Source organism: Musa acuminata, chromosome BXJ3-1 (assembly GCF_036884655.1).
Source record: "Musa acuminata AAA Group cultivar baxijiao chromosome BXJ3-1, Cavendish_Baxijiao_AAA, whole genome shotgun sequence".
Classification (NCBI taxonomy): domain Eukaryota; kingdom Viridiplantae; phylum Streptophyta; class Magnoliopsida; order Zingiberales; family Musaceae; genus Musa; species Musa acuminata.
This window is the reverse complement of record NC_088349.1, coordinates 4918722-4941723: the sequence shown is the minus strand read 5'-3', so window position 1 is coordinate 4941723 and position 23002 is coordinate 4918722. Positions and strand designations below refer to the sequence as shown.

Sequence of the window (23002 nt, the reverse complement as noted above, 5' to 3'; positions counted from 1 at the left end):
GATATGATAGACCACGTCAATAGCTCAGACAATGCGACCATCCTCCCAGCCTGTGCAAGGTCGTACAAGCAACGCCGTTAGGTATGAAGCTACCCCGGAAGGTTCAGAATGGAGCCGTTGAGAACAAAGCCCCCCCCCCCCCCCCCCCCTGGAATGCTCAGGACGGTGCCGCTCAAGGACGATCCGCACACATTGACCGGAATGGTGTCATCAAGTACAAAGCCACCCCAGAATGATCAGGATGACATCGCTCGGGGACGATATGCACATGTCGATCGGAACGGTGCCGTCGAGTACAAAGCCGCCCTGAAATGATTGGGATGATGCCGCTCGAGGACAATCCATACACATCGATCATCATCCGCGCATAGAGGCATGGGTCGATCGCTTAAGGGATCGACAATCATTAACATACGAGGTACGATCGACCCTCGTGTGTAGGTAGGTATAAAAGCCCACCACCTGGCCAGCGCCAGAAGGGGGTAAAACTCACTCTTATTCCATTCAACACTAACTTGAATTTAACTTTGGAGGGGTCGAGTCGGGAAATCCCCCTCCCGATCTCGACTTATGTGCAAAGGACGACGACGAGGAAGCCCGCAATAGGACTCTTAGCTCATGGCTCAACCCGATTGGACATGCAATCCCATCCCCCAAGTCTCCATATTGGTGACCTTGTATATTCAAGATCGAACTAAGTCATGCTGACTCCTCGATCACGACGTAAAGGTTCACCAACCACCCTCATTTTATCAAACACGTGATTTGATCATATGTTTTTTTAAATGTCAATCATCTTATCTATGGGGCTAAATTATTTTCTGAATATTTTCTTACAATAATGTCCTTTTAATTTATCACCATTTGAAATTTTTATTTTTTATTTAAACTCCATCTAAAAGATAATCACTTTGTCAAACACAACCAAACACTTAATTCTTTTTTATTTGGTCAAATGTTTCAACCACTTCAATCATCTTTTCTACAGTGACCAAATTATCTTATTTAAAATGCTATTTCATTAATTATTAGTGACAAATACAAGATACTGTTGCGTAAATTTTTATTAAATTTGAGTGGATGATTGACAAACTGAAAAAGGCGCAAATGAAAGTATTATATGAAAAAAAAATTGTATTGAAAAGTAGACTAAACTTAGTATGCTTGTTTTATGATTAGAAGAGCTGAAGGATGGAGAGATTTTTTCACCCACCGCTTAAAAGAATTGAGGATGAAGGTGATATGAATTCCATTGTAACCTCAGCTTATCATGAATCATACACATACTATTTCCTGACATGCTGACTTCTAATGTTCCTTTTTTTTTTTCTTCTATTAATTATGCGGTAAATGGTGCTATGTATCACAGTAAGTATAGTGATCAAAACACCACGACCCAAAACAAAAACAAAACAGAAAAAAGAAGAAAATTGGCCCTAATGGCCCGAAAATTTTATCATATGATATATTGACAAAACATACTGAAACAATCAGTGATAATTTGCAATCAGACAAGAGATAATACAGTTGAATGTCATTTTCATCATTCTGAGCTTACTGCACATCACACGATAAGATCACAACAGGTAAAACAACACAAGTGCAGAAATCACTCCAAAAAGTGTTTGTTCATCACGGCCAAATTTGTTGCAAGAAACTCAGGTTGCCAGAAGATATATATTGTTTTGATCGAAAATTACCTGCGTTTACTAGTGCAAGATCCAAATTTGTCCAATAATCATTTCATGTGCATACTATAGTAGTCAACTTCAAAGCCAGTGCATGATTATAAAATATAGATATGGTCTTAGGGCAACATTATGCGATAAAAAGTTGTTATATGTTCCACAACTAAAAGAACGACTTAATAGTGGCTAATCAAAATTCAACTCTTCTCTGTGCTGCTTTCGAGCTCCTTCTTAAGTTGCACAGAGAAGTCATCATTGACATCATCATCATCCCAATCATCCTCCCACTGCTGCACTGTTTCTTTGCCTTCTTCCTTGTCATCCCATTCTGCAATATGAGTAAAACAATGAAGTATTTAATATAGTTCATTTATCTTTGATCAAAGTAAAATAACCAAAGCTAAATCATTATTTTGCTTATTATTCTGAATCAAATTTCAGAAGGACTTTCTAAATTTTTCTATCTTGTCTAGTCTCAAGTCATTGTATTTTAACTATAAATGACAAAGATATTATGCCCCAAATTCACAATTCTGAATATAACCAATACAAAACCTACTACAAAGAGTGCAAAGCAATTCAGAGTTTGGCTGTGGTTGACATGAACAGAAAATTGAGGGACAAACTTTACAATCTAAAGGGTATCAAGCAGCAAGAAGCTGATCTAATAGACAAGTTTCTGTCTTCTTATTAGACAACTCAAACAGTAGCACAAAAAATTTGTAACTCATCAGACATAGTGCAATTGTCTTGTAGATTACATAGAACAAACTATGTCTAAGTGTCACAAGAACAACAACAACAAGTTGTAATGTAATGTCACAAATATTTGGGGATGTCAAAAGTATCAACAGTCAGATGGCATCTTACATATTTGGTTTAAGTCTGATTTCTAAATAAGAGCTAGTGTTACCAAATATTTCTGAATCTTGTTGCTGCTAGTCAGATGGTCCCTATTTCACCATGCAATAAGACAATTTAAGTCCCTTCTAATTACCAAAAATATTCTTTCTCTAAAGGGCAACCTGACTGTACCATAACCTCCAATGATGTATCAGAGTTGGCCTAACCATCAGAAAGTTGCTCAAATATTCACATAAAAAAGTTGTGCAAATGCAAACAAAACCAAACATTATAGGATGATCATAGTTTAGACTGTTTCCAAAATAACTTGATAAACCATATGGATAAACAACGAAAGCTGATAAATCAGACAATTAATGTGCTGTAGCTACAATTTAAATGGCTTCTAAGACACTTTTAATCAGCTACCCATCCACATCTCATTTCCTGGAGCATTTCACAACTATGGATTTCCTTTCTGAAGTTTAATGCTCATGTATAGAAGTTCATAAAGGTGATTAATCTCCCACTAACTCAAGCAAGAAATTCATTACCTCAAAGGGCTATCCCACAGAAATATTTCAAAATTTGGTATTGCCTTGTAATTTCAGAAAGTCTATGCTAGGAAACAAACTGATTTTAGCAATAAGCAGCAAACAAATGCCAATGCCCAACAAAAAGTTGTAATTAACTCATACTAATATGTTTGCATTTTATTTGGAAAAAATATGAAGTCTCATCTCTAGACCCTATTGTGGTAGGTCCATCATCCATCCTAATTCAATGCTTGAGACTATTGTGGTTGCAACAAGTGAACTATGGAAGCACGGCAATCGTAAATAATTGTAGAAGAGGTTGCAAACTCGTCAAGCTCTATTTCCTAATTCCAGCATATCATTTGCAAAGAGATCACATCTGTATTCTATCCAAGAGAATATCTAACCAAGCATCAAATTGGTTTACATTTAAATTCTTCCAGAATCAAGGTTTAAAGATTAATGATTCGAATAACAACAGCGTGTTTATTTATCGATTGCACCATTATCGACCAACATAAAATTAATTGTTATTTGTACATAAAATGTGCCTGCAATGGTAAGAATCAAGGCAAGCACTCACATCTGGGATAGACCCAATGGCAGGAAGTCATATGTGAACAGTAGCATGCAATGAAGTTAATTTTAAGATTGTGGCAGGGAATTCAACAAGCATGATACAAGTACAAGGAGAGCATACAGTTTTGTTTTGTGAATGTTGGTTTTGTTTTGTGAATGTTGGCAAACAGATTATAAAAGGTTTATAGCAATTCCTAGGTATAAACTTTGACCAAGTAATTGAATTTGCCACTCTAGCTCAACATCAAGGATGAATATGAATCATTGCAGAAGCAAGCACAATGAATATAAAAGCCTACATTGTACCACCTACCCTTTACCATTTCACAAAATTGTGTCTAATGATACCTGAATGCATATCTTTCAATGATTCATCAGTAATCCATGCATAATTAATTTCTTTTCTACAAAACCATGCATAAATTTGTGTGATTTTTAAATTACAGCAAATCATGTATATGTAGGCTTTAAAAAAAGAAAAAAATGATGAGACGTGTCTTTTCATTGTTCATTGTTTGCCAAAAACACAAAATGCATTCATGAAGGTAAAATCATAACAGCATCTTTATCTTTTTTTTTTTCACCCTTCTGTATTCGTACTGTAACAGACTCCTAATTGTCATTCTGTTTCCAAGAAATAACATGATTAATTGATCCTCAAAATATATTTATCCTAAGACGACAGTTCTAAACTCTCCTAGAAACACCATGATAAGAACAGTAATCGACCTACTCGCATCTTTGATTCAGTGGCAAAGCTCAAGACGAAGCCAATAACCAAAGTGGCCCGACGCTCATAAGAAGAACATTATAGCTTAATGAGATGCGAAAGAAGGGCAAAGAAAATAGGATCTCTTCATCAAAATTGCAACGTTTCCATTAATCGGACTGCTTAAAAAGGTAAACGCCCCAAAATCTTACCTTCCCCGAACTCGAACTCTTCGAACTCATCATCATCCTCGAAGAGGTCGACCTTCGGGTCCTCTGCCGCCACAGGTTTGGTCTCCGTCGCCATTGAGGATGAGAGAAAAGAGGCCTGCGATCAATCCGGGGAGAAATATCCAAAGAAACACGAATCAGTCACACGGAGACCTGATCTCGAGAGGATCAAAAGAGTCTAACCCTAGGTTCGACAACCTCCTCGAAACCCGTCGGCTTCGTCGCTATTTGCCCTCTTAACGCACGCAACGAGGGGTAATATAGACGATCAGGATCCGTAGTCCTTAGCCGGACGATGCAATCGCCTCGTATGCATTGCGATTCGTGCGATTTTTGATAGGCTGCTGCCGGATTCCTCGCATGACGCAATAAATGATTTCTTTGAACGATTTTTTATACAATACTCATATTTTGAGTAATTTTTAATCGATATCCACTTTTGTTTTTTTTTTTCAAACAATACCGTAATTGGAAAAAAAAAGTTTCCCCTTAAATTTTTTGTTATATATTATAGTGTTTTGACTATCATAACATAAATACTATAAAACCAGCTTGAAAACATTATAAATAAGTTAAATAAAATCAGAACATAGTATAAACCATTTGATATATCATATTAGCATTCGAATATATATTCATAATAACTTAGGAATAATATTACCCGAATAAAAATATAAAAAATTAATTTATTATAATGTTTTAGTTACCATAATAAAACTATTCGAAAATACTATAAATGATCTGAGTGAACTCGGAACCTCAACTAAATTAATTATACGCCATAAAAATATGATATCGTAATGTTTTATGAGTAATGATAACAAAAAAAATACGTAAATATGATATCATTTATAATATTTTTCAATAGTGTTTCTCGTGTTTTCAGTATATAAACAAAAACATTGTGAACACCATTAAAAACCAGTATAGATAAATCAAATAAAAATACTTTAACAGTTTAAAATAAATAAAAAAAAATGGACGAACAATTTTTTGAGAGGTATTTTAGGTATTTTAAAATTAGGCACTATATAAAAAAATAAAAGGAGATAACGATTGACATACACCCAAAGTTTATTCTAGAAAAATCATTCTTTATTTTTTTAAATATCAATTTAACGCATTGACAAGGCTAAGTTCATAGATGAGTGTAATGATAAAATATTGTCTTGACGATAAAAGATGTGAGGTATAATTTTTCTTCTACATGATTCTTGCTTTAATATGCGTGATATAATTTGACATCAAACGACCTATCAAGGATTCTCTTTTATTATGCATCGCAATCTTACTTTCCTTCCTGCTTTTATGAGTAACTTTTAACTTGAACATGAAAGATGCTCCTGGGTGAATTAATACTGTGATAAAAATCACGTCGAGTTGAAAATCTTATTCGATAAAATCGTTTCGAAAAAATGTTAAACTTGAAAACGTAGGAAAGCATAGTGAAAGTAAAAAGTAAAATAGAAATACAAATCAGATTCTTATAGTGATTCGATCATCGTGACCTACATCCACTCCCGATTCCTCTTCGAGGTCACCGGCGTCTTTTATAAATCTGCTTTCAACGGGCGAAGATCAACTATCATTTTACACCTCTCTTCTCCTTTTCACGGGTTTAGGAGATAACATTTTACGAGCACTCACTATTCCCTAAACAAAATTCTAAACTTTAGAAGTAGAGGAGGGGATTTCTCTAAGTGATTACTACAGGGAGGAGAGGGGTATTTATAGGCTCCAAATGGATTCAAACTTATACCCTAAACTAATCTCATCCCGAGTCTTCCGGGTACTAGCAGTACCACCGTCAGTACTACGCGATACTACCGCCTGCAGCACTGACACTAGACAACACCACTACCCAATCTGATGGTACTACCGCTTGGGAGACTATGTCCAGATAATACCATCACCTCGACTGATAGTACCACCACCTAACACCATGTCACTAGGCGATACCATCACCCAGTCTAGCGGTACCATCGTCTAGTCTAGTGGTATCATCGTCTGACACAACACAGTCCACCTGTTGGGTCACTGTTTGGACTTTTCACTTGACCCAACACAGTCCAAACTTGAACCCAATTGGCCTATAATTGAGTTGACCTAATTCCAACCCAATTACACCTAAAATCTACTTCGATCTAGACAATTACTACAAAGCTAAATCAAATGTTGTCCGACATATCATTGATTTATCGACGTCTCGTCTGATTCTTCGACGCATCGTCCTCTCTTGCGATTCATTACCCAATCGATCAGTTGACCTCCGCAACTCCGATTTTCTTAGCACAATTTTCGTTCTTCTTGGCCCGATGCCCGACCCTATGACCCGAAGCCTTCTACCGACACGTCGACCAATCCTCCAACTCAACATGTAATCTTCTGATATATTCCATTCCAACCCAATATGATTCTTTACTTTAATTATCTCTCCTTATGAGAGAGTCCGTACAAGATATTTCAATTATCGAAGTCCGTATAAGAGAAGGTTCTCCTTGTTATCCGGTTCTGCTCTCCGAGCCTCCACCTTGCTGCTGACATGCTTCAGATTCCTGATGCATAGTCATCCATGGAGCTGAGGCCCTATCTGGAACCCCTTCACCTTCTTCGCATGGAACTCCTCCAACACCTGGAGAGAAGACGGCAAACCGATCCCAGATATGGCGGCGGCCGATTCTAAACTTGTTTTCAGATACCTCATGATATCTTACAAAATGATTGTAGATTGATCATAATGAGTGATCTCGAAGTCACAATAATAAATTGAATTCAAATATAAATATCAAAGAAACTAAGGAAACGAACAGAGAGTTGTTTGTCACTCCCTTGGAACAAGAAAACATCTGTTAATATGATGAGCATATAAATCGACTAAAATGTAATCAATATACCGAATAAACCGAGGAGTGAAGCTAATTAAACAAACTAGCTATATGGTCAATGTGACAGTAAGTTCATTGAGAATGCCAATAAGTTATCGAAAAAGAGTCTTCGTCAAACCTCCAAAATATGAGAGTCAGATCAACGAGTAACGAACAAACCTACTTGTAGCCTCACTCGCATGCTTCATATTGAGAATGCCAATAAGTTATCGAAAAAGAGTTTTCATCAAACCTGCAATCGGAGTCTCCACGCAACCGATTGATGACATACAAGTGTCTGATCAAAGAGTCACAAACCAAATTGTAGTCTCACTGGCACGCTTCATATTATTTGCATTGCATGGTAAACACAAAACGTCGGTACCAAATTCATGTCTGAAACAGTTAAGAAGACAAAGAGAACTGGTCCCACTCAGACAAGAGACATGCAGTAACACCAATCACACCATGTCCACTAGCTGACACACACAAGCCATGAGAAGATGAGCAACTTTGGGTGGAGGTACACCTAGAAACCATGGATCTTGATGTGTTCTTTCTTCACAATACCAGCCTGCACCAAAAGAACATTATCCAGTGAGCCTTGGAAATCCATATCCATATCCTAACATCATCTATACCCGATCCATTCAACAGGTGGACATGCTCGTCGTTGCAACTGATGCTCACCGACCAAGCAGCAAAGGGTTAGTCCACAGTTACACGCTAATCACGCTTAGGAAGTGAAAAGAAAAAAACACAACATGAAGGAAAAAGACCTGAAACGATAATATAATAATTGTCGAGAAATAAATATGTGATATACTGCACCTGAACTAAAAAGGAAGAAACATTCTTCCGCTGATCACCTTGGAGCTGAATCACCTATAAGCAACATAAAATACGATGCATAAGATACTCGACAAACAATTGACAATATTCTCACATAAGTGATAAAGTACATATATATACACGAGAAGATTTGCATCAGAAGCAACAACTAACTAGAAGAATACAAGTACCTGGCCTAGCTCTGGGTCCTGGACAACGGTTCCATTACAGCAGAACTCTTTCTTAAGGTCCTTCAGGATCTTGTTGTAGCTGAACTCTTTCTTTAATCCCTGCACAGTGGTTAGACACTTCCTGCCATTCCGCTGCTGTACACGGACGTGCACATACTCCTTTGCACCAACACCTGAATCGTCAGCATTCGCCTCAGCAAAAGGATCTGTATGCAATGAAGGAAAAGTTTTAGCTTGATTTTTATCAATAATCCCTTGATCAGTTTCAAGTATATTTGTCTAGTCAACTCACCAAAAGCAGTAGGGAGCTGCACGTCCAGATCAGACATGAACTCTTAAGAATCGAGGAAATCACACAACAGTAACTTTTGTTTTATAGTCGGAGCTGAAAAAATGTAAAAGCCAAACAATGTTAAACTTCCACTTGCAAGAAAAAGATGGTGCAACTCAAGTGAAAGAATCAGAGTATGATGATTCTGTTTCCTTGTCTTTTCAGAGTAAGAAGAATCTTTTATTTGTCTAATTCTGATGTCGTGCAGAAGGAAAAAAGTTCAACAACATAATAGCTACAAGGAATATACCAAATCAATTTTGTGTTTATCAAGATTCACAGATTCAAATAAAAAACAGATGATGCTGATATGTCTGTATGTGCCATAAGAACTTGCCACTTTAAAAGGATGGCTTCTGCTAAATATCAATCAAAAGTCATATTTTTACACCAAAATTAAGTCATCTAATCCATCCAAGTAAAGCCACTTTCATGAAAATCTCCAGAACATCAGGGACAAAAACAATCCTAGGCTCCAAACACTAAATCTAAGCACGAACAAATGGAACAAATAGCAGCACCAGTCCAAGTCTGAACACCATCATCCATTCCAATCAAAGGAAACTCATAGACCGTACGATGACAGCAGATCAAGATATCTCACGTCCCCAAAAACATCAGATCACAACACAACACAAGCCACACCGAATTGACCAAATAAAACACCAAAATTACCAATTAGAAGAAAGAAAAACCCTAAGTTGACACAAGTCCCCAAAGTCAAGAGGGGAATCAAGAAGAACAAGTACAACACCATCATTCCTCCATCAAAACAAACAAAAATATCGAGAAAAGAAGGGAATTCCGCTACCTGACCGCGGATGAGACCTCAGAACCTGTGAAATCTCCGACCGACGCACGAAGAACTCGGGAGAGGCGAGAACAATCCAGAACCTCCCGCTTCAAGCCGGGAATGCGGTGGCAGAAGAAGCGACGCCTTATCCTTCGCATACAGAGAAGACACGGATTACCCGTGTACAAATTATACGCGGATCGATTCTCAACCGTTAGATTTCATCAAGATGAAGAACTTCGTAGCTATGAAGGGCGTGGATTCGTTGTGGCGCATAGATTATATTAGGCGGACGCAAGTAAAAGGGTGCAACAGACGTAACTATCAACATGTTGGGGTCGGAACTGACTTCGTCTGGAAAGGTCCGCTTGCTTTAAGAATAGTGAGCGTCTTGATGAAGAGAAATGATCGTATGGACGGCGTTGATCGTCCTCTTCCAATCAAATTAACTTCAAAAAATAGAAAAAAAATCCTGACAGGAAACCTTTTCCATGAAATTGCTGTGTACGAAATAATATTTTTAGTATCGTTTAGAGGTTGTTGGGCCGCCCGACCCATCGCAGAGCCGGTCTGAGGCGACCCGGTTCACCATATCCCACCATCATCCGTCCGATGGACTTCCACGGCTGAGATCAGTCTTCGTCGAAACCCTAGTTCCCAACACAATCCCCTATAAAAGGCCTCCCAAAACATATTCGACTCCGTCACCGGCTTCGGCCTCCTGCTCCTCGGCGCTCAAGATCGTCATCGTCACTGTTCGTTCCTTGTGATTAGATGATTGGATTCTCGTACCTCTTCTCTTCTCTCTTGGTTCGGTGTTCTCGTACTTTTCCCCTTCGATTCGTTTTCCTCGTCCTTGTTCTCTTCTTTCTTGATTCGGAGATCAGTTTGCAAATTGGTTGGGCTGTGATGATGCTATTTTTGTGGACTAGAGTTTCTGATTCGTGGCCATTCATTTGCGCCAGTAGTTGAAGACTAACCCTTGGCTGTCTGAGCTCAACCATTCTCGGACCTCGATCCGAGAATCGACAACAACGGAGACCCAAATCAGTCTTTCTTAGATCTCATAGATTTCTATGTTTTTTGTGCTTTTGTTCTTGTATTTTACGAGAAAAAACAAACATACTTTTGTGTTTTTTTTGTTGGTTAAACTTGCATCTTAATGTAGTGGAAGTTGAAAGGGATGCGTCCATTACCAATTCCGGGGGATGGTGGTGTTCCTCTCGGTATAATGGCTCGGGCGCTAGAGTTAATGTAAAGTGTGGTCATCCTGATTAGTGGCTTGATTCCGGTGCCATTTTAATCCTGGAAACGCCACGGACACATTCTTTCATATAATTCTGCTTTAAAAACCTTTCTATCAGATTATGACTTTGGTCTCCAAACATTAAATACGAATAAATTGCTTCTGATAAGCAATCTGTTTCTTCGTATAGTGTTTTTAGATGTTCTTGTAAAATTGAATTTAAACCTTTCGAAAATGTTTTTTTTAGTTGTCTACTTGTTTTTGAACTTTAGCATCTGATTTAATTTCAATTACTGGCAGACTCCATAGTTTGTTAAAGATCAGATCACAATATGGTTGTTTAACAAAAATTAAATATGACTACGCATTTAAAAAACATGTTGAAGACGATCTAATTTTTTAAGCCAAATGAGATAAATACGTCTTCATATAAAACTACTTAAGAAAACAGAACATGAGAAACCAATGTCTAATATGAGATGCAGATTCTTGCGGCATCAAATTTCACAGCACCTCATATTATTTTAATTTACCAGTATTACCAATTTTAAAGACCACCGGAAGAAGAATCCTCCAACTCATGCGTATGGATTCAAGCAAGATGACTGTAGTACTTATATATGGAAGGAGTAGTTTATAGTAGATAAATGCTCCCACCATAAAAAAAAGCTGGAAATCCAAGTTGGAAATCAAGTAGAAGATGAATAACGAATTTCTAATGTTTTTTTTTTCTGCACCTTATCAAGCCCACAATCAAATCTATCAGCCTGTATTAAGCTGCTTGACAAGCTAACATCAAATTAAATCATGGAGACAATGAAGGTATTTTAATTTTCTTCCAATTCATCAAAATCTTAAGTTTGTTTTTTTTTAATTTTGAGGTCATATAAATCAGATAGAAGAAGGTAATCAAAAGCTTTAGGAACTACCTCTTTGCGTATGAGAAAAGGACCACATGCAAAAGATTGAAGCAATATTAACCCTACAAATGATCTTTTTATTTTGAGATGCATGCAAACACTTGTGTGCACACATATATGTATCAACCAGTCATAAAATAATCCTCATAAGCATCATTTACAAGGGCATATGCCAATTTCTCGATCTGTACTCTTAAGAAAAATATAATGATCAACTAGATCAGAAAAATATTAATGTTTTTGCTTTAATGACGACATTAATTAAAAATGCCTAAAAACAGTACAAAGCCTTCTTGACGATGTACAATAATTTTGCTGGACGCTTATAAACATATGGCGACATTCTTACCATACATCTAAAGCTTCTGACGCAGCTTAAGGATCGGCAAGAGACTTCAATTTCACCTTCTAATCTACAATGTAAACAAGAGTTCAGAAATCGATACCTACTGCATCTCCAGCTCTATATGGTGTTCGAGATAGTTAGGGAGAAATATTCAAAGGCTGTCAACCTCTGAAACTAAAGATGTCAAAATATTACTCGATACAAGCAAGTAAAAAACATCAACAGAAGCAAACTGAGCAAGATTTTCATGAATCACTATTGTAAGATACATACCATGTTTAAACAGAGTTCTAACGAAGGTTGCATGAATATCCTCCTCACCTAGTTCCAGCTTTCGCACTCATAGAAGAATGATAGTTGGTGCTTCGCTGCTTTCGATAGGAAGTGTAGACATCATCGTACTGGCTCACCTCATTGGGATTTGCAGTGGCTCCAAGTCCCAATCTCCCTGAACTACTTCGGTCTACACTCCCGTCGGCATATGCTCCAGTTTCAGGGTCCAGCTGCAGGTTAGTAGGTGGAGGAATGCATGCCCCTCCCTTTCGAACAGGAGATTCCCTCTCATACTCATGGTATTCATCTTTTGATTCAGACTGTCTCATTGGTCCTTCTGATGGGTTGACCTCCCCGATCTCCTTAAAGAACTTGGAGACACGATCAAGAGTCTCTGAAGGAGGCACAGTGGACGGGGGAATCACCGTTGGAATATCAAGAGGGCTCAAAGGAGAGTAGGGTACACCACTACCAATCTGCATCTTCCGCACCATGCCAGGGATAAGGCCAGGTGGAAATAGTGGATAAGGTGGAGGAGCTTGATCGGTTGTGCTAGGTGCGGCGTTGGGTTGCAGTTGAGCTATGGGTGTCTGAATTAGTAGTGTTCCTGAAAGAGAAGTCTGAGCAGCAGGTGGATAAACACCACTGGGTAGTTGGTTCATTGCGAGTTGCTGACTCACAGCGGGTGCAAATGGCAAAGCTGAAGTTGGAGGAAAATGTTTATTGGTATCTTGTTGACCAAGGGAACCCAAATCAGAGCTTTGCTTATCCGGCCATTGATGAGCAGTTACACCTGCAGAACATAACAAACAAAAGAGGTGAATTTCTTGGTCTCAATTTAATAGCCAAAAAATATTTGATGCTTAACTGAACAATTGTGTTAACTGTTAAACCTGAAGACCAATAGGACAAAAAACGCATGCAATTCCCACTTTAATCAAAAAAGCTATAGCCATGAAATAGTTAATGCTTAAGTGAATCAATGAAAACATCATTAAATGTAATTTTTATAAATTATAACACAAACAACAAACCAACAATAACAACAACAACAAAACCGTAAGCCTCAACTATTTGGGATCGACTACATGGATCTTTGGACACCATTAAGATCTATAAAAGGTTATTTGCTTAGTTAAGTTTAGAGTATTTGAATATTTATTTATAGTTTCCACTAAAGTTTTTTTTAGGTCTTTTTCTGTCTCTCCTCTTCCCACTAACAATAATCATTTCATTTTTAACTACCGCATTCATTTTAAATAATCCTAAGTATATGCTCATACCATTTTAAATAATTTTCTCTCATATTGTCCTTTATCGAAGTGTACCTAATTGTTCATAAATAAACATATTTTTCTCTATCTTTCCTAGTAACTCCATATATCCTTCTCAGCAACACACATTTTGTAAATGTTACTTTTTAACTGTCCAACACTCAAAACCATAAAGCATTACTGATCTCATAATTATCTTATAAAATTTTTCTTTTAATCTTAAAGATATACTCTCTATGGTTCTAACACTAGTAGCTACATTATTATACATACGCTAAATAACATCACTATAATTAGTAGATCAATCTTTCTTTTTAAAAACTCACCATAATAATTCTCAAGGAACTCTATCATATCCCAAAGTAAATAAAAACCATATGCAAATCTTTCTTTTTCTCTCTATACTTTTTCATTAGTTGTTTTAATAAATAAATAGCTTCAATTATTTATCTTTCAAGCATAAAATCAAATTAAATTTCAAAGATACTTGTTTCAAATCTTATGCTACTTCGATAACTTTTTTTCAAAGTTTCATGGTATGACTCACGATTTTAAATCCCCTATAATTAGAACAGTTTTGAATGTCACCCTTATTCTTGTAAAATTGACATTAAAAAATTCTTTTTCCATTCACAAGACATCTTTTTTAATCTCATAATTTTGTTAAATAAGTTAGTTAACCAAGTTATTCCCTTGTCCCCTAAACTTTTTCAGGCCTCAATAAGGATATCATCAAGTTTCACACTCTTAGCTACTGTTATCTTTTTATTTTTAGACGTCTTTTACTTCACTAGCTCTAATTTTACAAACAAGTCTATGATTATTAAATCTAACACAAACAATAGACCAATCGCCAAATATGGCATGCTAAGAGGGTCAATGAAATCAAAGTTCTGCTCATCTGGTGATTGATGATGTGGCATTGATTTGACACTATCAATCTATGAATACTATAGTAAAGAAATATTTAATGCTCAACTGAATCACTGTGTTAAATCTGAAGACCAAAATAAATAGAAATTACATGCACTTCTAACTGTCGATTTAAATATGTTATAACCAGGAAATAGATAATATGCTTTAGTGGGTTGATGAAATCACCATAGACTGTAATTTTTCTGATTCATTACACAAACAATAGACCAACCACCAAATATGGCATGGTAAAAATCAAAGCAAAAAATGACGACCAAGAGAACCTCTTCCAGCATGAAAACATGAATAATGCAAATTGGCATAACATGAGATCATTAGGATGATGGAGGTTATTCGAAGTTCTGAAGTACTTAAAAGATGACTTAGGCAAACTTGTGGTCAGTCAATTGTTTAAATTGCCATAAATTGAAGCTAATTGTGAACAATAGCCTTGTAATGAAATATGTACATTCTGGTAACTATGGCTACAGGATAATCAGAAGCTGATGCAATTTTATGCCTTAGGATAATCAGGATAATCAGCCTACTTATATCAAATATTAATATTTGTAAGAAAGAATTTCAAGAAACAACAGGAGATTGCAGCAAATCTCATATATTATATCTTTCCAATGATTATGGCCTGGAACTAGTCCATGTCATTAACAGTGTACATTGGAGAAAAAAATTGCAGAAGGATTTTCTGCAGTTCAGAAACAGTGACATTCTGTAGATAAGCAAAAAAATAGCAAACCAACTGACACAGAGCTCAAAGCAAGTTAACATATTCAACTGTATGAAATATAATCACTTTTGTACTTGGGGAAAAAAAAAACTGCTCCGCCTACTTGGTGCATTAAAACCATAATAATTCCCCCCCAAAAGTTTCTCTGAAAGAAAAGAAACCATGATATTGCAGTGGGAAGGATCTCACATCAATATGATCATGGCTGAAAGTAATCAAGAAGTTCAGAATTTTTTCTAAGACAAAAAAAGGAGCGAAGATATAAAGGGTAAGGTTCATTTAAGTGTTTAAACAAGCCCCACAAAATAAAGTAATAATTGAACTAATACTACGTCATTATTTTGCATGCAGAAATGTAGTGCAAATAAATAAGATCAAGTGAGACCTGTGAAATTCGAGGGATCCGATCCAGCTATCAGTTCCTTCTGTGCTGCTGACCGAAATGGTAATCCACCAGTCATTTCCCTCTCAAGACTCGTAATAGTTTCCTGGTCATAAACTTCTTTTGATGCCCAAAAATGTAAAATCTTCTCCAGACGAGGCTGATTAGCATCTTTGTTATGTGGGTTATTGTAAATTCTTGCAAGCATGGATCCTAACACAGGTCTAAATGCAAGTGCTTCATTGTCCAGTTCTTGAGGATTGATCCGACGTTGCAAGCTGCATCACAGTGTTAACATAAAAGGGGCAAAAATAAAATTAGTACTGGAGTAACCATTGAAAATGAAGAATTTGAAGGGTAGTTTCCTACTGAAGACTAATCAGTTCAAACATATAACAGAAATAAGCAAACAATAAACAGTAATAGAAATGGAGGTACATTAGAGGGAAGGAAAAGTAAATCCACGCAGCACAACATATATTTGCAACACCCATTTATTCATTGAATCAAGGTTCATGGGATTTGTCCATCTTAATTGCCAATATGCATGCATATTACATACATAGTATAAAAATATATACACATGCAATATTAGACAGATATTTAGTAATTTCAGTAGATTAAGTTCCTTGACAGTTGTGCCACTATGCTGCTAAAGATGCAAGTGATCAATCACACCATGTTCAACTTATGGTGTAACCGCTTGCAGTTACAGCAGTCAACAATAGACAGTGGTGGTTTGCAGGATTGGTCAATCCTGACCAAATGAGGCCATTCCCTCCAGATCCAGACACCTTGATTTTAATAAGATCAAAGGGATAATCCAATCTTGTTGATCCCAGTTGACCGCAAACCATCACAATGATGAACTAATTCCAACTTAATAAATTTTCGACTGACCAAACTGGAGAAACCTTGCCTATTTTTCAATCATTCCAAAAAAAGGGCTAACCAAACAAGTCAACACAACAATTCGTGGTCTTAAATATACAATTGGGCTTGATCAGGACCCTGTGATCCTTGAAGTAAGATAAGTAATTCTACCCCTTGGCTCTGTCATGTTGCTACACAATGTTATATATTATCATGCCCATAGTGCAGTTAACTGACTTATTATATGTCATCTGGATCTTGGAATATAACATCTGCAAGTTCCTACCAATGAGTAAGCTTACAGACATGTTTTAACAATGATCTGCTAGTTTGCTGGAAAAATAGAAGGTAAAAATCTTTACAGAAATACTTGGGTCTCCACCGATGAAAATCAAAACTATGAAACATCATAAACTATCTTCAACAAAGCAAGTAGGGCCAGCTACAGCAAAGAAAAAACAATATGAAAAAATATAACATCAGGAGAAAGAAATAAAAGATGCTCAATAAGCATTATCTAAAAATTACATAAGAACCTCATGTACGTACACTAGAAATAGTTGCACAGACAACAAAATAAACAGTTCAGAAAATTGAACGAAAAGCAGATTATTCATAACCAAAGCATATACTGATTGCTTACTGCTAAAAGATAACACGATGAACAGATGAGTAAATGATCTTTAATACCTCTCAAACAGAATATCATTGACTAGAAAAATTATATGTATCTGTCTCTCAGAATCATCCAAAGAAAAGACACCATCCCTAAGGGCTTCAGCCAGAGCCGGTGCAAAAGGCGATCTTTGCATAAACCACATTTTGGCTCCCTTAATTGATTCCTTGGTGCCGGAAAGATTCACAAGCACACTATTAAGCTCTGCAGCAACATCAGATGGAAGTGGCCCTGATAGGCCCTTAAATGACTTAGTTGATGGTTCATAATCAGCTCGAGGTTGTCCGATGAATGTTTGGGAGTGCACTGGTTGATGCTGATCATAAAAGAGTGGATAAGAAGGTTGATGTAACTGAGATGCTCCCAACAAAGAACCTGTAGGACCAACTGCAGTGCCTAAGGGAGGAAGATTCAGGGCAGACGAATTTAACACGGAATTAGGCATCATAGGCATCGATGAAGGAGTGAAAGATTGGTTGAAGGGTGCACCAGATTGCCGTTTTGACAGCCAGAGCTTGTATCTATAGTAATTATGACCCTCACCACCAAACAGGAAGCTGTAAGCAGGATTATCATGTTGCTTATCGCGAATCATAGCTTCAAATTCAGGGCCATTTTTGACAGCATATTCAACTAGTTTATCAATCCGCTTCTGGAGCTCAGGATCTGAAGGAGGTGCAGCTGGTGGAGGAGCTGACTCATATGGGTGTGAGTAAGCAGGTGGAGGCATCAGATGAGGTGGTGGATTGTGAGGCGCAAAGGAAGGTGGTGGTTGTTGTTGTTGTTGGAGATTGAGGGGGAGATGAGGATAGAGCTGCTGTGGCAATGGAAAAGGACGATGATAAGGAGGGAATTGTTGAAGAGAGGGATGAGGCAAGAAAGCCGGCCCATGTACTTGGTGTGGAAATTGTTGAGTTTGTGGATGGAATCCAAACTGTTGTTGTGATGGCATGTTTGCCTGCTGTTGTTGTTGCTGAGCAAAGGCCATGGCTGTTGCGTACTCAGGAGGTTGTCGATCCATCAATATGTTATTTAAGTGGAATCCACAACTTGATGCTGAGTGTTGATAGTGTTTCCTCCTTTCTAAAAAAAAAAGACCTAAAAGCACCAGTAACAATAATAAGTAACAAAAGGATGCAAATAAAGTGACGTAAAAGGATAGAACACAGGTTCCTTATGAAACTAATGTAGATACTAGGTATAGCATAACAATAGATAAATCATAGTTCAAAAAGAAATTGGTGCTCATTCAATTGATAGCCAAATTCATGAAGTGGCAATCCAAGCCTATAAAGAATACCCTATAATTCAGACATATCAAGAAATCCCACAATAATTCTCCACAGAAATCCAGTATTAACATTTAATAGTAGAAGAAGAGGTCTAATTGACAAGGTATAAGTGATATATACAAAGTGGGAAGCTTTCTATTCCATAAATAACATGAAGAGGAAAGTCATCAAAAAGCAGAGAGATATTAACAAGAAAAAAACAATACACGATTAGCAAGTCAAAGACTCAACTTTTCTATTCCAAAAGTCCACCTCTAAAGTATCCCAGGAATACTGAAACTATATACACCAAGGATGTGGGAAAGCTTTCAAGAAAAAACAAAATCCATAAATGCTCTATGCCTCTATCTAACAAGTCAAAGATACAATTTTTATATTCCAAAAGTCCACCTCTAAAGTATCCTAGGAATACTGAAAGTATATATACAAAGAATGTGGGAAAGCTTTCAAGAAAGAACAAAATCCATAAATGCTCTATCTAACAAGTCAAAGATACAACTTTTCTATTCCAAAAGTCCACCTCTAAAGTATCCCAGGAATACTGAAAGTATATATATGAAGAATGTGGGAATGTTTTCAAGAAAGAACAAAATCCACAAATGCTCTATCTAACATGCAATGTTCATCACTATCCTGATTCGATGTGTATTCATAAACAACAATTGCAACCTTGCTGTCTGGGGATATATGATATACAGAGAAAATTCTGTAAGAACTGAAAGAAGAAATTTCTGTTTGATGCACAAAGCCCTGAACAGAAAAGTTTTGCCAATAATTCTTTCTCGGTCAAAAATCCTTCCAAAGTCAAATAATACAATCTGTAGAATAAATTCTAGATAGAAACCTAGAGAGATTCCAATTTGGGGCTGCTGAGTCAAGAAAATCATAGAAATAAAGCAATAAACTCAACAAACCAAAGAAATTTATTGCTTTGATACTTATGTCAAGGGAAAAGACCTGCTGAAGAGTAAATAAACTTAGCGAACTGATAAAAAAGAAAATACACCAGTAGCATAAAAGGGCAATTTTTATAAGTAAAAACCAAATGAAAATACACAGAGGAATAGCTGTACCAAGAAGAAACAAGAAAAATAAAATAAAAGACAGTCAAACTGAAGAAATTTACCACCTTGATACTTTGATCAAGATGAAGCAGAGAGTGTGCTACTAAAATGGAGAAGAGAGAAAAATATAGCTAAAAAATTAATTTGAAAATGCATTCACATTCCTGGCATAGAAGACTAAAATTGTCTTGCAATTTAGTATTCATTTATTTTTCTTTCTTTGTCACATCTTATGTCATTGTTATTTCTTATAACACAAAATTAATTTGAAAAATACATTCACATTCCTAGCATAGAAGACAAAAATTGTCTTGCAATTTAGTATGCATTTATTTTTCTTTATTTGTCACATCTTATGTTATCATATTTCTCACCCAGAAAGCTAGTAATGGTAAGTTGAGATGGGATATTACATACATACAAGGCTGATTCCGATCCAAAAAATAGCCTTTAGAAAGTTGATCCAAACTGAGCCATATAGCTAGTGGTCAATTTTTAGAAGAACATATGCTTCACCACAGCCCAAATTGAGTAGCCATGTAGTCAATACTTTTTACCCATGAACCCAACAAAACATTCTAAACAAATTGATCAAATTGACACTGTGGATACTAAGTATAAACATTTGAATTTTTTTTAAAAAAGGATTACGAAGGAGAATTTTTCTGATCTTCACTTTAACTACTGTTGGTTTTATTGTTTTTCCCAGTATATTTGTTGCGGTTTCACAATTTGTTTATCAGTGCAAATTTATCAACACAAGGAAAGACCGATCCTTGATTATTCTTTTCCTTGCCTTGTTTTAAAGTCCTGTACCTGTTGATCCTCAATTTCACAAAGAAGCTTATCTATCACACCCTGACCATGGGTATATGCATCGAGGTATGTATGATTCCATGGATTATGACCATAGTCCTCTGCAGGATATAAAAGTGCAAGTGAAGACATGAAGTTGTTGAGTTTAGTTATTAAAGCATATATGATGAAAATGGATGTATGGGATAGAAAACACACATTTTCTGTGAGAAGGCATCATACAACGGATGGTCGGTCCCCAATTTGTAACAAGCTAAGAAATTTGGATGCGTCCACATTGCCCATTCAATGACATAGAAGACAATTTTGATCAGGATAAAAGGATTTCATTTCAGCAATATGACATGATTGGCTGGTTCAAGATTCAAAGGTCACTACATCTTATTTTATTGAATTGAACTTCTGAAACAATTAGATTTCATAGCAAGAAAAAGAACAAGAGTGCTATTAGACATTGGGACTGAAATAGAAAAAATAACATCTCAAGGCACAAGGTTATTGTCATTTTGTGAGATTCTGAGAGTTAATGCATCCAACTTTACCCTCAAACATGAGTGTGTTTCTATGATTTTCAAACGCGTCAAAGATGAGTAAAATGAATCAACTTCACCCCTCCTTCACCCATATTCATTCCCAATAAAATAATGGGCTCGTGTTTCTGAACATTAAAGACAACATAACTACCTACTGTACTTACCATCTATAGAACAAAATGACAAATCAAGAACTTCTCAAAAATGCCTTAAAGACACTTGATAGAATTATCTCAAGAAGAATATCACTTTCATTAGTCCTGCCTTGTCTTTGCAGCAAACAGTTGGCCAACTGCTAAAAAATGAAGGAGAAAATAAAAGCATACAACATCGCAAAAGTCTGAAGAGAGTCTACTAAAGAAATCAGGCATGCTTTCACTAAAATGACAATGCAATTATTGAATTTATAAAACGACCATATACCATACATCCAATCAGATCATAATCTCAGAACACAAAACAGACCCAACTTCTAAATACGCAATTTCTTGACTCGATTGATTTATTAATTTAATACAGGTACCAAAATACAGTTTGTTTTCACTAGCCAAAGTGTAAATTTCTCCGTCCTTAGAATCATGATTTTGATTGTACAAATCTTCAACAGGTGTTCGCCCTGTAAATAGGTGAGTATAGTAAAATAAATAATATCAACGATAAAAGAAAGCCATAACTCTTTTGGTTTCAAGTAATTCCATGCTTGACCAAAGCTGCTTAGGGTACATTCGGTTTCTAGAAAACAGTGACCTATTTGCATCTTTTGGAATATTGTGATTCACATTTCAGGAACAATTCCACTTCCGTTTCACCAGACCTTAGATCATCAATTCCAAGATCATCACCAACATATTTCACCCTTGCGTCGTGCAAATTCAACCATATATAATAAAAACCTCCATAGCCAGTCGGCATCTCAACGCCATAGTGGGAAGAAATAAGAAAGAGAGGCAGGGGCATGTTAGGCATATCTAGAATAACCTTACTCTAAGCAAGCATCTTCGATCTCTGATTTCATCTATGTCATCGAATGTGTCATAGGGTGCGAGAAGAGAACCAGCGCAAATAATCCGCCAAGACGAGGAGGAAGGAGGAACAGGAGACTTTTACATACCTTAGATCGCTTGCCACCGCTGGTGGCCGGTGCCGATGAGATTTGACGAACCCCGGCGGCCGGCGGAGGATGGAACGCTGAGGATGGATGGGGCAGCCGGTGGGAAACCAGTGAAGGCGACGCCGACCGTGGAGATCGAGAATTCTTGTTTCGATACGTCGAAGCAATGCGTATCACGCAGACAGGACCAAACCCTAATTGCAGTTTGGTTCGATCCAATTTAGCGGTTTGAACCGCAAAATCGTACGCAATATATATATATATATATATATATATATATATATATATATATATATATATATATATATATATATATATATATATAATCAGTTGATTTTCTAAAAAATTCATAGCTTTTCTCAAAGTATAATTCTTTTCAGTTCATAGGATGAAATGATCCATCAAATTAGATAGATTTTTAAGTCATAATATTATTCTACTAAGTCTTTACCGATTAATTAGTTGATACATTACAAAACATTATAATTTAGTAAAAAATTAAGTGTGTTTTAGGTTGATTCCTGATGAGGGTAATAATGGCAATAAGACTCGGGTTGACGTTAGTTGTCCCAGATGACACCTCACGTCTCTATTAACCTGACAGTACCTAGTCAACATGGATCGAAGCGTCGACCGAGGCACATTAATATCCTGCTTAGGCTCGATCCTTCACACCACGCCAACGTCGATGTCAAATGTTACCAGGAGTACGATCCTGCTCCCCATGAGCGGACACATCAGGCAACGATAACCTTCATTATAAAAACCCTCGCGTTCCGAGGAAGATGAAGAACAACAAAAAAAACCCCTGCGACTATTCACTAACTTAATCGTCGGAGAGGTCGGGCCGAGCTCTCCCAACCCGACCTGTGTACAGGTGTGAAGACAGAGGCCTCCCACTAGACGCCCAGGCGAGAAGCCGCCTCCAGGAGGAAACGGTG

The 23002-nt window shown here is 36.8% G+C and overlaps 3 protein-coding genes and 2 non-coding genes across 8 annotated transcripts; 2 read left to right on the top strand and 3 right to left on the bottom strand.

The window, feature by feature from the left end:
• Window positions 1–1760: 1760 nt before the first annotated feature.
• LOC103985618 (protein DELETION OF SUV3 SUPPRESSOR 1(I)) lies at window positions 1761–4904 on the bottom strand. Of its 2 annotated transcripts, none has more exons than XM_009403380.3 (3): window positions 4784–4904; window positions 4568–4682; window positions 1761–2016 (listed from the first exon to the last, which is right to left on the bottom strand). In XM_009403380.3, the coding sequence occupies exons 2-3, from the start codon at window positions 4659–4661 to the stop codon at window positions 1886–1888; spliced, it is 225 nt and encodes a 74-aa protein (XP_009401655.2). In that variant the 5' UTR covers window positions 4662–4682; window positions 4784–4904; the 3' UTR covers window positions 1761–1885. The 2 variants fall into 2 exon arrangements, with proteins under 2 accessions (XP_009401655.2, XP_009401647.2); XM_009403372.3 differs by having other exon boundaries at window positions 4769–4893.
• A 2867-nt stretch (window positions 4905–7771) lies between these two features.
• LOC135628523 (protein translation factor SUI1 homolog) lies at window positions 7772–9748 on the bottom strand. Its single transcript, XM_065135237.1, has 5 exons — window positions 9614–9748; window positions 8764–8856; window positions 8472–8677; window positions 8281–8334; window positions 7772–8023 (listed from the first exon to the last, which is right to left on the bottom strand). Exons 2-5 carry the CDS (start codon window positions 8798–8800, stop codon window positions 7979–7981), a joined length of 342 nt encoding a protein of 113 aa, XP_064991309.1. The 5' UTR covers window positions 8801–8856; window positions 9614–9748; the 3' UTR covers window positions 7772–7978.
• A 744-nt stretch (window positions 9749–10492) lies between these two features.
• On the top strand, window positions 10493–10597 carry LOC135630099 (small nucleolar RNA Z157/R69/R10). Its single transcript, XR_010493624.1, has one exon. It is a non-coding gene; the product is annotated as a small nucleolar RNA Z157/R69/R10 (small nucleolar RNA).
• A 192-nt stretch (window positions 10598–10789) lies between these two features.
• LOC135630104 (small nucleolar RNA snoR80) lies at window positions 10790–10921 on the top strand. Its single transcript, XR_010493629.1, has one exon. It is a non-coding gene; the product is annotated as a small nucleolar RNA snoR80 (small nucleolar RNA).
• Window positions 10922–11977: 1056 nt separating this feature from the next.
• LOC103985642 (uncharacterized) lies at window positions 11978–22281 on the bottom strand. 3 transcript variants are annotated; one of them, XM_009403418.3, is made up of 5 exons: window positions 22062–22281; window positions 17260–18343; window positions 15700–15974; window positions 12381–13173; window positions 11978–12174 (listed from the first exon to the last, which is right to left on the bottom strand). In XM_009403418.3, the coding sequence occupies exons 2-4, from the start codon at window positions 18264–18266 to the stop codon at window positions 12425–12427; spliced, it is 2031 nt and encodes a 676-aa protein (XP_009401693.2). In that variant the 5' UTR covers window positions 18267–18343; window positions 22062–22281; the 3' UTR covers window positions 11978–12174; window positions 12381–12424. The 3 variants fall into 3 exon arrangements, with proteins under 3 accessions (XP_009401693.2, XP_009401701.2, XP_009401677.2); XM_009403426.3 differs by lacking the exon at window positions 11978–12174 and having other exon boundaries at window positions 12332–13173; window positions 17260–17641; window positions 17735–18343; XM_009403402.3 differs by lacking the exon at window positions 11978–12174 and having other exon boundaries at window positions 12332–13173.
• Window positions 22282–23002: the final 721 nt, after the last annotated feature.